Below are 13,070 nucleotides of genomic sequence, written 5' to 3'. Positions count from 1 at the left end.
GTGTCGAATCGTACTGTGGTCAAACGGAACACGCCCACCTAAACCATTGCCGCGGGGCTCAAGACCTTATGGTCCAAAGCCTCGCGGAACTAAACGGGGCGATCGCAGTTGTGGCCAAGCCGTACAATGTCCTTGACCACCCGTCGTGGTTGGGGTTGGAAGACGGCTCGGTCGCAGCATACTTCCGCAGAGGAGGTGATTGCGAGTTTTCGGTTCTCTCTCCTTTGGAGAGAGGCCAAGTGTTTGTTGTAATCCAATGGAGAAAACTAACGGTGATAGGGGTTTACTTCTCGCCGTCGAGGACCCTCGAGGAACTGGACGGGTTCTTGGACGAGCTGGGCCGGGTCGTTCGCCGGCACCAGACTTGTCCAATGCTGGTCCTGGGGAACTTTAACTCCAAATGTACGGCTTGGGGTTCCCCCAGGACCGACTCAAAGGGTGAGGCTTTAGAGGCCTTTGCGGCGGTTAGCGGGCTTGTAGTTCTTAACTAAGGCTCACTGCACACGTGCGTCCGGCGCAGCGGGGAGTCCGTAGTGGACGTAACCCTTGCCTCCCTGTCGGCTGCACGCCGTATGTCCAGATGGCGGGTCAGGAATGACATGGAGACTTTGTCTGACTATAGATATATTACTATAAAAGTCTCCGTGCTCCCTGAGCTCCCTGACCAATTCCGAAGCCGCCCCTTGACAAGAAGACCTCCACCCCAAGGGTGAATCTTGCGTAAGCTGGACCCAAAAATCCTGTCCGCCGCTGTTCAGGCCGCGGCTTGGCCGGTTCTTCCGGCTGAGTCGCGCGACTTCCGGACGGAAGTTCGGTGGCTTGGCAAGACGCAGGTTATGGTATGCAACACCGCGATGCCGCGTACTCGCGGGCCGCCGAACCGGAGGTCGGTGTACTGGTGGACTGGCGAAATAACTGACTTCAGGACGGCGTGCGCCAAATCCAGAGACCAGTACACCCATGCCCTCCGCCACAAGGATGTGACGGCAGTGGCAAAAGCAACGGCGGCGTACAAAGGATATCGTCAAGCACGAAAAGCCCTTCGTACTGCTATAAGCCAGGCCAAGTCCAGGGCGTGGAAAAAGCTCCTCGAGACTCTCGACGCTAATGCGCCCATACAAGCTTGTTATGGGTAAGCTTCGCCCGTGGGCCCTCCCGATCACGGAGAGTCTTGACCCCCAGCGTCTGGAGAGAGTCGTTACCTTGTTCTTTCCTGATGGGAGGAATGAGTGGCCCTCTCCGGAGCCGGAGTCGGACCCAGTTGAGTGGTCAGACGAGCTGGAGGAAAAGCTGCGCTGGGCCGTCCGTCGAATGACACAAAAGAGCACTGCTCCTGGTTCTGACGGCGTGCCCGGCAGAGTTCTGGATCTGGCTTTTGGACAAGGTCCCTTGGAAGCTTGTTTCAAGCATATTCTCACCGACTGTCTAAGGACAGGGTGGTTTCCCCCAGAATGGAAGCAAGCCAAGCTTATCCTCCTCTGGAAGAAGGGTCGGCCTGCGGACTCACCGTCCGCATATCGGCTGATCTCTCTTCTGGATGAAGCGGGAAAGTTATTGAAGCGAGTTGTCGCCGCCCGCCTTACCAGTCATCTGTCGTAGATTAGTCCCGACCTGGCCGATTGCCAGTTCGGGTTTCGTGAGGGACAATCAACGGTGAACGCAATCTACCGTCTCAGGTCCCTCACGGACGAGTCGGTCAGGCAGGGGAGGTGGCGTTGGCGGTGTCCTTAGACATTTCCAACGCCTTTAACTTCTTCCCCTGGGACAGCATAGGGCGGACGCTAGAACATCACGGCGTTTTGCCCTATCTGAGCAGGATCCTCGGAGACTATTTCCGCGACAGAGGAATAGGATATACCGACCGGTACGGATCATTGCACAGGAGAGAGATGTGCCGCGGGGTCTGTCTTGGGCTCCTTGTTGTGGGACCTCGGGTACGACGCGGTGATCCGGGCCAGATTCCCTTGTGGCGCGAAAACTATCTGCTATGCAGACGACACCCTCGTGGTGGTCACGGGGGACAACTGGAGGTGGACAAGGATACTGGCGCAAGAGAGCACGCGCTATGTCGTCGGCAGAATTGAGAGGCTAGGTCTCAAGGTGGCGATTTACTAGACGAAAGCCATGCAGTTTAATGGCCTTCGTCGCGACCAGCCGCCGGAACTCAGCCTCAAGATAGGTGAGGCAAGGGTCAAGGTACAACTTTTAAGTACCTCGGTCTTCACCTTGATTATAAATGGCGCTTTGATAAGCATTTCGCTTGTCTGGCCCCTAAAGTCGGAAGAGTCGCCAATAGTCTGGCAAGACTTCTGCCGAACCTTGGGGGCCCGTGAGAGAAAGTCCGCCGTCTCTTCATAAACGTGGTCCACGCGGTGGCCCTCTATGGGTCACCACTGTGAGCGGAGGCCGCGGCAGGGGCGGGCTCGCGGAGCAAATTCAACTTGCTCCGCAGAGCCCAGAGACGGATAACCCTCCGCGTAATCCGCGGCTTCCGCGACGTGGCCGCGGAAACGGCGGGCGTGTTGGTGGGGATCTCTCCTCTGGCCCTCCTCGCGTAGATGTACTCGGCGAAGTATTCTCGCCGAGTCAAGTTGCTGCGGGAGGGCGTGGAAGGAGACGCACTCCGGAAGGCTCTCGCCAACTCGGAGCGCCAAGCCCGGAAACAGTTTCTTTGGAGCTGGAAGGAGCAACTGGGCACGCCACGTGCGATGGCCCAAGGGGTTGTCCGGGTCGTCCGGCCTCATCTCCGATCGTGGTTGGTGAGAGGGGCCGGACGCCTCACCTATAGAGTGACACAGGTGCTTACCGGGCACGGTTGCTTCGGTGAGTACCTGTGTCGCATAGGGAAAGAGCCAACGACACGGTGTCACCACTGTAGAGCGGCCAAGGATACGGTGGACCACACTGTGGCAGAGTGCCTAGAGTGGTCCGGTAACCGCCGTGACCTGGTCGTCCAAATAGGGAACGACCTCTCCCTGGAGGGCCTGTTACGGACTGTGGCCTCCGGGGATAAGAACTTATGGGAGGCCGTGGTCTCCTTCTGCTCCGCTGTTATAAAGCAGAAGGAGGCCGCGGAGAGGAAAAAGGAAAGAGCCTCTCTCCCTCAGGTGGGACCTCCGGGGCGCGTGCGGGCGAGGTGCCGAGTCGCCCCCACCTCCCGCGCGCGTTGCTGGGGTCCCGGTGGCCTCTCCTGACAACGGACTCTTCCCCGCTTTTAGTAGCGGAGAGGGGGGCCGGGGCGGCAGTTGTTGAGGGAGCTGGCTCCCTCGTCAGCCTGTCGCCCCGGCGGGCCAAACTTTCGGACATGAGTTGGTTTTGCGGCAGTCTCCCCGGGTAAACTCGTCACCCGGAGAAGAGATTACCTGCTGCCGAAAACGTGACGGATCAAGGTGGGAGCCTTCACCGTTTTGCACGCGTCAACAGCGATAGCACGGCGCGGCGGCGTGTGTCCTGTTTGCGCCGCTAAGCCAGAGATGACGCGGGAAGAAGAACAGCAAGTTCTTTTCGACGAGAACGGAGGCTCGAGGGAAGATCCGCGACGAGTCCTTAATCAGAGGTACTGTGTCCTCCCTGAGACGAGCGAGGCAAGCAGACCATGGGGGTTTTAGTGGGTATACCTTCCTCGACTTGTGGACCGGGGAGGGAAGTCACACATAACCCCGCTCCCTCCCCCAGGGTGCGGAGTAGCCGTAAAGGATTTTCTCCATGTAAAAAAAAAGTAATAAATATATATTTGGTCATCAGAGCCGTTCGCTAGGTGTTGTGCGGAAATTATACGTGATAAATATATTGTTGCGAGATGCGGCGCGTGTCGTCCACGCGGTATAAGATGTTCGTCAAACGATCGATCGATATAGAGGCTTGTGTTCGGGTAGCAACGGGGTTTGTTTACGGCGAAGTTCAAAGAAGAGTGAGCCGCCGGATTTGGAATCGTCGACAAGCTGGATCATTGGCTCGAGATTTCTTTACGTTTTCCGTGGCCTTTTGTAACGCGTTCTCTAATAAAACTTATGTGTGTTATACGCGGTGTTCTCTTTTCTTTCCGCGGAGCGCAGTAATTCGGCAGTGACGCAAATAAACGCTGCCGTGAGCGCAACATTTGGGGGCTCGTCCGGGATCTGAGAGTTTGAGCTAGAGACAACGACGAAAATGGCTCTTGTTCACTCGCCGCGAAAAACGCGTAACCAGACTGCGAATGAAGCGGGCGAAGCGCCGGCGGCGTCAGCGACGGCGGCGGAAGGAGAGACTTTGCGTGCGATCTTGGAGGAGCTGAAACGACTCCGGGAGGAGCGGCGACAAGAGAAGGAGGAGATGCGTCGTCTGCAGGCTTGCGTTAGGCAGGAAACATCAGGCGAGTCGTCTTCTAGTTTGTTGCCCGGTCGGGCGGGCGAATTAGTCAAAATGAAAATTAAGCCCGACGTGTTCGATGGGAGCGTGCCGTGGCGTGAATTTTTTGTGCAATTCAAACTGGTTGCTCGTGCGAACGGGTGAGACGACGCGGCAAAAGCCACGGTTCTTGCCACTAGTTTGAGAGAGGGGGCGCGCTCGATTTTGGAAGGATTAGAAGAAAATTTTAGTTTTTAAGAGATTCGCGCGAAATTAGAATTGCGGTACGGGAAGCGTGGAATTCAAAATTATTATATGCAATTTACAAATTAGAAACAGAAAAGCGAAGAAGATTTTGCTGCATTTGGGGCAGATTTGGAGCGATTGGCCAGTCTTGCTTACCCGGAATGCTCCTACGAAGTCCGGGACAAAATTGCTTGTGCGCAATTCATTGTTGCGCACTCTGATAGATTCGTAAAGCGGACGCTTCAATTAAAAAATGTTTCTTTGTTACGAGTCGCGGTTGAGCCGGCAAGGGCGGTAAAAGTTATTCAGGAAGGTAGCTTTGAAGGGGGAGAAGATAAGGGGCGAGACGAGAAGGATTTTAAACGGTCTTTGTATGGAAATTGGAAAAGAAGAAAGGCCGAAGACAGGTGTGAGGAGGGAGAGAAGGCTGTGACTAAAAAGAACGGCGGGGAAAGGGAATGCTGGAAGTGCGGAAAGAAGGGGCACTTTTGCTTTGAGTGTCCGGCTAATTTGTTGGGTAACAAGACTTAGTCGAGCTTCCGGTGGTGGGCTTGGCTGTGAGGTGGAACACCCCGGAGAAGTTGGTTTCTGTCAAAGTTAATAATAAAAAAAATAATTTATTTGTTTCTTCTGGTTTGCTAAACGGAAAACCGTGTTGTTTTAAATTTGACACGGGCTCCGATGTGTCTATCGTAAATTCTAATTTAGTAGGGAAGTCGCAATGTCAAAGGTTGTCGGGAAAGCCAAGATTGAGATATCCTACCGGTGAGGAAGTTCCGGTTCAGTTAGAATGTGTGGCTCGAGTGGTTGTAGGGGGACATTCTTTAATTATGCCTTTTTACGTGGCGAATATACTTGATGAATGTATTCTAGGGTTGGATTTCTTCAGGAAGACAGGTGTGAGCAGGGCGTTGGAGTCGCTCTTTGTTGCTCCCTCGAATGAGTCGAGAATGTCTTGTTGTCGGGTGTGTGACGCTTCCGGAGAAATTCCGCCTAATCTAAACGATTTTTATAAGCGGAAATTTGTTGATCTGAATGAAGTGCAGAGAGATATTTTTGCTAAGTTTGTGATCGAATTTGAGGATATCTTCTGTGATCAGATCGTGGCTGGGAACTGTGATGTTCTGCAGCATGAGATAAATCTTCAGGATCTACGCCCGATAAAGCAAGCTCCGAGGAGGATCCCGGTAGGAATGCGGGCTGAGGTGGAAAGGATTCTTCAAGAAATGAAGGATCAGGGAGTCATTGAAGAGTCTTTTGGCCCGTGGGTTTCTCCGGCGGTTATTGTAAAAAAAGGACGGTTCTTTGAGGTTTTGTGTGGATTATTGCAAATTAAATGAGGGTTACGATCAAGGATTCTCTTCCTCTTCTTAGAGTAGATGATCTTCTAGATCCGGTGTCCGGGAACGACTGGTCCTCCACTCTGGATATGAAAAGTGGGTACTGGCAATTGAAGATTCGGCCAGAGGATAGGGAAAAAACTTTTTTTTCGGTAGGCAATGGGCTGTGGCAATTCACGGTAATGCCTTTTGGCTTGTGCAATGCTCCGGCCACGTTTGAGCGTTCGATGGAGCGGGTTCTCCAGCAGTTGATGACTAAGATTTGTTTGGTTTATCTAGATGACATTGTTGTGTTCGGTAAATCTTTTGAGGAGAAAGTAACTAATTTGAAGAAAGTTTTTCTAAGACTCAGGGCGGCTACTTTGAAACTTAATTGTCTGGACTGAGCAATGTCAGGAGGCGTTTGCAAATCTTAAGCAAACGTTGTCATCTCTTCCTGTACTCTCTTTTCTTCTTGAAAAAGGAGAGTTAATTCTGGACACTGATGCTTCTGGCCATGGTGTTGGCGCGGTTTTATCGCAGGTTCAGCGGGGGACGGAGAAGGTCATCGCTTATTATTGTCGGGTATTGTATAAGGCTGAGAGGAGTTATTGTGTTACTCGGCAAGAGGTATTGCTTATGGTTGATTCGATAATATCTTTTCATCACTATCTATATGAGCGGAAATTTCGGGTTCGAACTGATTATGCATCTCTTAGATAGGTGATGTTTTTTAAGGATTTGGAGAGTCAGTTAGCTCGTTGGGCGGAAAGACTTCAGCAATATGACTTTGAGATAGTTCATTGGAGTGGTCGAGCGCATAGGAACGCGGATGGGCTTTCTAGGCGACCTTGTGAGGAGTCTTGCTGCAAATATTGTTCTAAGGTTGAGGTCAGAAACGCTTTGAAGCAGGAGGAACGGGTAGCTCGGATAGTTTTTAAAAAGTTTACGTCTGAGGAATGGCGAAAAGATCACTTGGAAAATCAAGCCGTCTCGATTATTTTACAAGGAAAAGAAAAAGTTTGTCGTCTCTTTTAGAAAGAGGTGTCCGCTAGAGGCCCTTTTTCGAGGATCTATTGGTCTCATTGGGACGCTTTAGTTGTTTTGGATGGAGTTCTGCATAAGAGGTGTGTAGCTCCGAATTTAAAGTCAAGTTTTCTTCAAGTTATTGTTCCTCGAAAGAGAGTTGAGCGAATTTGAGAAGAAGCTTATGATGCCCCTTCTGGGGGTCATTTCGAAATAAATAAAACGGTAGGAAAAATTCGTAAGCGGTTTTATTGGGTTTCGTGCAAGAAAGATGTCGAGGATTGGTGTAGGTCTTGCAAAGTTTGTGTAGCAAAAACAGGCCCTGCGGACAAGGGTAAATCTCCGTTGCAAGTTTTTAATGCCGGTGCGCTTTTTGACAGGTTGCAAATGGACATTCTGGGTCCTTTTCCGGCGTCTTCTTCAGGAAATAAGTATCTTCTAGTGGTTGTAGATTTTTTCTTCAAGTGGGTAGAAGCTTTTCTTTTAAAAAATATTAGGACGTCGACTGTGGCGGAGGTCTTTGTCAATCAGATAGTTTCTAGATATGGGGTTCTGTTGGAATTACATACGGATCAGGATAAGAATTTTGAATCTCGACTTTTTCAGGAATTGTCGTGGTTGTTAGGAATGAAAAAGACAAGGACTACTGCTCTTTGTCCACAGTTTGATGGACAGGTCAAAAGACAGCATCAGACGATTTTACAGTATTTGTCCAAGTTTGGTGAGAAAAATCAAAGGAATTGGGATTGTTGGGTTTCAATGTTTTATTTTGCTTACAGATTTTTTAAGTATGAGGCTACGGGGATTAATCCTGCTGAATTGTATTTTGGGCGTGATTTGCGTCTGCCAGTAGATTTGTTACAGGGCTTTCCGCCGAATTATTGTTTAGGTTTTTCGGAGGATTATATTCGAGAGTTAGAGTCGAAATTGGAGAAAGTTCATCAAGATGTTAGGGAGCGTGTAGAGATGTTATCGAACAAAGCAAAAATGCGGTATGATTTAAAAGCTAGACACGTTCTTTTTGACGTTGGGCAGAAAGTCTGGTTCTTTAATCCTTGCAGGAGCAAAGGAATAGCTCTTAAGTTGCAGAAGAATTGGGAAAGGCCTTACATAGTTGTTAAGAAATTAAGTGACGTAGGTTATTGTATTCGTCGCTTAGATAGACACAGGAATAGAGTCGTACACGCTGATAGGCTGGCTTCGTTTTACGAGAAGTGGGAACACACGTCGGAACCCTGTGAGAATTAGTGGGTGTTTGTTTTTTTTTTGTTTAAAATGTTATGGATATTTGGTTTTGTTGTTGTGTTAATTGAGCTTGGTTACTCGTTTTCTTTTCTTTAATTCCAGCGTTTACTGTGTTGTTACTCCGAATCTTTCCGGTTTATCGGGGGATTTTTGCTTCGCATAGAGTCGTCGCAACATCTTCGTGTTTTGAACGCCGTGCTAGAAGTCCGCCTTACTCACGGTTTTGAGCGTAGTTTTCCGTGGGTTTTGGAGCAAATGCCGAGGCGGGGATCTGGGGTGTCCTTTCGGACGATGGGTCTACGTGAGTTTTGCCCCCCTTGTCCGAAGTCGGAAGAATTTTATGGACGAAATTGCTCCAGAGGGGATTCTCGGTCAAGAGTTTCTCCGGTCAACTGGCTTATTTATTCCGGGACAGCAATCTGGAAGAGAGCGGAAAGGTTGACTTTTTCTGTTGGATCATCGGGACGATGATCTAGAAGAGAGAAGGGGCAGTGTTGCGAAATGCGGCGCGTGTCGTCCACACGGTATTTCCTCTCTTATTTTTCTTAACTCTTCCCATATATTCCTTTCTCTTTTTTCATTTTCTCCTTTCTTTGCTCCCTCCTGTATAGGTGATCTTTGCACCTTCTTACTCTTTCTAAACACCTTATCCTCATCCTCTCCTTCCACCTCCTTCCAATCCTCTCTTGTTATTCTTTTCCTTTTCAGCTACATCTCTAATCCCAGGCTCTCGCTCGTTGTCCTCTCTCTTCCTCCTCTCTCTATTTCCTTCACTCTTTCCATTCTATTCTTCTTCTTCTTTTCTTTCCTCTCTATACTTCAACTCCTTCTTTTCAAACAATTCCTCTTGCACCTTTACACTTTCTGTCCCTTTTATTTTTTTTCTTTTTTGAACTATCCCCTTTTATACTTTCTGCTCTCCTTATACCTTCTGCACCTCTTCCTTATCCCGTCCCTCCTAACTTTTCACAATCCCCTTATCACTTCCAGCTCTTTGACCCTCTTTTATTCTCTTTTCTACCTCCACTCACACTCTCATTTGCCTTTCCCAGTCTCACCCTCACTCTCCACACACTCTCACTACACTCATGTCTACTTTTTCCTCGTCACACTTAACTTTCTACTTCGCCTTTTTACAATAATTTTTCACATACGTCGCCGGAAACAAACGTCCGCGTCAGAGTTCTATTTGCTCTAATTTTTATGCGTGGTGTTCTTTCTGGCCCGGAGATATCCGGGTTTGTTTAGGTTGTTTAAACAATAAGTTTCTTTGTTCGTTATCATAAAATTTCGGATTATTACTAGGCGCAGTTTATCTTTTCGGGCGCCGATGCGATTTCTGTTTGCTCTCCTATCGTCTGGAGTCCAAGTCTCCAAACGATAAAAGGCCTGCTCGGATTATTTACTGCTTTTTATTATTTACTAAAAGAGAAATTTATTATGCGTTGGCGCATCGCGTTGTAAGGAATAGAGGACCGTAGAGTCTTCAGGACGTAACAATATAAACTGTCCGACAATTTAATTTTTTACACATCTATTATATTTATAGATGTGATGTCTAACATATAAAATGTCAAACAAAATAATTTTTAAACAATTATAACTTAAGGCTCTGCCCGTCATTGTAGGTTAAGGGGTTAACCGAGAAGGGATCTGCAATTTCATTATCATCTGCAGCATATAATACTAGCTGATTTTTTGGTTTTTTGGGGCATGCCTTATATACAATGTCTTTTGACATAAGAGACAAATGGTTTTCATTTATTTCTATATTTGCAGCTGTTTCCCTTCTTGCTTTTAATGCGGACTTAACTACGCAAGTAGCATTGACAATGACAGACAAAAGTTTATTTTGTTTTTTTGTTTGTAAGTCTAGCAAAAAGGAAAAGATTCTTTTTGCGTCAGCATTCGAATTTGGCAGCGATCTAACAGTATTCACAAAGAATTTAAAATTGGGATATTGAGGATTACATTAGAAAATTTTTTTCCACATTTCATCAAAATCTAATATTGATAGAGAATCTTTTTTGCTTCTGTTAAATCCCGATATAAAGCAAACTATTCCGTTTTTAAACTATTGTCGTCAAACCCACTAAAAGTTTGAGCAACAAAAAAAACATTAAAAGAAGTTTTTCTATTACTATTATATAAATCTGTCAGCTTGAAAATCTTGTAATTTTGATAAGAATGTATTATTTACTGGTAGTTTTTTATAAATGTCTTGGGCAGCAGCAATATAAAATTGTAAACAATTTTCTTGAATATTAGCAACTACGTCTGCTTTTTTTCAGTCAATTCTTCGAGATATTGTTTACATTCAGTTCCTAGATTTATTTTGTTTAAAGAATTTTGATTTTTTTTCTTACAAAAGTTGAAATTATTGTTAACATTTTGTAAAAGCTCTGGATTTAGAAACTGTTTACAGATAATACTTGGAAACTGAAATGATTTTGGTTGCAGTAACTGTATTCTTGTTTCCAGAGCTTTAAAACCTGCGTTAAAAGAATTTAAAAAATTTAAAACATATTTTTAAAATATTAGATATTTTTACATCAGGATTTTGCATAACAGATAATAAGTAAGAAAAAGAACAAACCAAAAACGTTATATACAAAATAGAATGCAACAATTGTAAGGCCACATACGTAGGTCAAACCAAAAGAATGTTGAAAACGAGAATTACGGAACATAAAAATCAAATAAACAGACATACAGATAATTATTCGGTAGTTACACAACACAGGATACAAACAAGTCATGATTTTGAATGGAATAATGTCAAAATTTGTAATAATGAAAATTTATATTACAAAAGAAACATTTCAGAAATGATACACATTAAATTACAAAATGAATCTTTGAATGTAATGTCTGATACAGAACAATTGAAACCGTACTTCTCGTTTTTAGAAACGTATAAAAATAAATAAGATAATATAATGTCAAATGATAAATGTTTAGACATGTTGCAGTGTTATTGAAAAGACACATTTGAATTTTATCGTTGTAACAGAAAAAACATTGTATACATGTTTGAGAGAAGAAAACAATATATATATATATATATATAGAAGAAAAGCAGAAGTATCACATAACCACAGTAAATGTAACAAGTGTTGTGTTAAAATTAAAATCAACGTTACTATGATGTAGTGACATAGATAGTGGTTTGTGATGCTTTGTTTCTCCGTAATATTAAGTAAAAATAATTTTAAAATAATTATTACATTGTTTGTTTGAGAAAGTTAATATGTCTTGTTTGTAAATTAACAATTGTATTTATATTATATAGACAATCACTGAAAAAGATCTGAATCTTAGATCAAAACGTCTGATTAATATTTAGAAGAATAAAGTAACATTTACAAAAAAATACACAAACACCTAGTATAATTGCTCGTATAGCCTTATTCTTTATTATTAAGATAATAAGAGTAATTTCCCAATTTTGTCTTTTCGCTTATTATTATTTCTGTTAAAAAATAATTAATAGTATCCCAAGATTCTAAAAATCTTTCAATACATGAATACCAAGAAAGCCATCGTGTCGGCGAACTTTAAAATTTTGTGGTTTGTTTTCTGAAACCATTGGCAAAATTCTTCAAAAATAGCAGATTGCTTGGGACCACTGCTAATAAAACTTGCTATTTTTTTAACGAATTCCTCGCAATAATCAGGAATCTTACTGCATGCATTATGTGCAACTAGCGCAGCGGCATGACACGAACATGAAAATGTTAATACATTTTTACAAATTTCCCCAAGCTTCTTTTTAAAAAACAGATATTTGCCTGTCATGACCAACGCATTGTCGCATGGCAAGGCAACAATATTTAAAACTGAAAGTTTAAGTTTCCATATTTCAGATTTAAACATGCCAAATAATTTTTCCGCACTGCTATTTCTTGCATCAATATTTATTAATTTAACTAATTGCGAGCAAATGTCTAACGTTTCAAAATAAACACACCGAACAAGAAACGTCATTTCTCTACATAATATTATTTATAATAATAAAACATCTCAGATGCATTACATATTCGTATTAATTATTAATATGAGTTAACTGCGCGATAAAAAGTTTTTAAAATATTGAAAAACCCACATAAGGTATTAATGTATGTAAAGAGAGAGAGAGAGAGAGAGAGAGAGAGAGAGTATTATATTATTAGTGTTTATATTTATATATTTCTCTGTTCAAATGTAAAGTGCAAAAACAATCTACATTTTATAAATGCAATCTTAAAGTATTTAATTATTATATTATATTAAATATATAGATTATATATATATGAACATTAGTATATAATAATATACTTTATTCATATCAAATGTTTATTTCTAAAAACTTTTCATTGCAGTTATTTATATTAATAAGTAATACAAATATATATTGCATCTCGAGACGTTTATGTATTATCAATAATAACATGTATTTTTTCCAAGACTGTAAAAAATACCAGAAAAGCATTTCACGTTGTCATACGCAACAAGCGCAAACGTGCCTTGCCAGTTTGCCTCAGAGCCAATTTGGTGGAAAGGAGACGGAACATAGTACGTCTGCACTCTTCCACGAGCCAAGCGACCAAGTGTGACGCTGCTGCGCTTGTGTGCGCGGCCCTCACCACCTCTGTTGCTCGTGTTACAGCCGGCTAGAGTTTGCAACACTGGCTTATGCGTGGTGTGAGGTTTAAGCCGTGTTCATGCGGGCACGGCAATTTGGATCGAACGGAAAGTTGTCTGGGAAGAGTCTTATGATTGGTTGCGTTGGATCTAACGGAATTCGAGGTAGATTTACAATGCTATGTAACTAAGGTAGCTTATACTATAGTATGTTATACATATTTTACGTGTAAAAACGTAGTTACTTATATTTATAAGCTAACTAATGTATATTATGCGAGAACT

At 44.2% G+C, this 13,070-nt stretch overlaps 2 protein-coding genes across 2 annotated transcripts; both read left to right on the top strand.

The window, feature by feature from the left end:
* The first annotated feature begins 68 nt into the window (after positions 1–68).
* Positions 69–491, top strand: LOC109861247. The gene has a single exon (XM_020440803.1). It carries the CDS (start codon positions 69–71, stop codon positions 489–491), a length of 423 nt encoding a protein of 140 aa, XP_020296392.1.
* Positions 492–836: 345 nt separating this feature from the next.
* On the top strand, positions 837–2,115 carry LOC109861246. Its single transcript, XM_020440802.1, has 4 exons — positions 837–1,132; positions 1,224–1,563; positions 1,677–1,864; positions 1,959–2,115. Exons 1-4 carry the CDS (start codon positions 837–839, stop codon positions 2,113–2,115), a joined length of 981 nt encoding a protein of 326 aa, XP_020296391.1.
* Positions 2,116–13,070: the final 10,955 nt, after the last annotated feature.

This window comes from Pseudomyrmex gracilis, unplaced genomic scaffold (genome assembly GCF_002006095.1).
Source record: "Pseudomyrmex gracilis isolate BER0280 unplaced genomic scaffold, ASM200609v1 scaffold_658, whole genome shotgun sequence".
NCBI lineage: Eukaryota > Metazoa > Arthropoda > Insecta > Hymenoptera > Formicidae > Pseudomyrmex > Pseudomyrmex gracilis.
The sequence above is the reverse complement of the archived record's forward strand: the minus strand, read 5'-3'. Positions and strand labels throughout refer to the sequence as shown.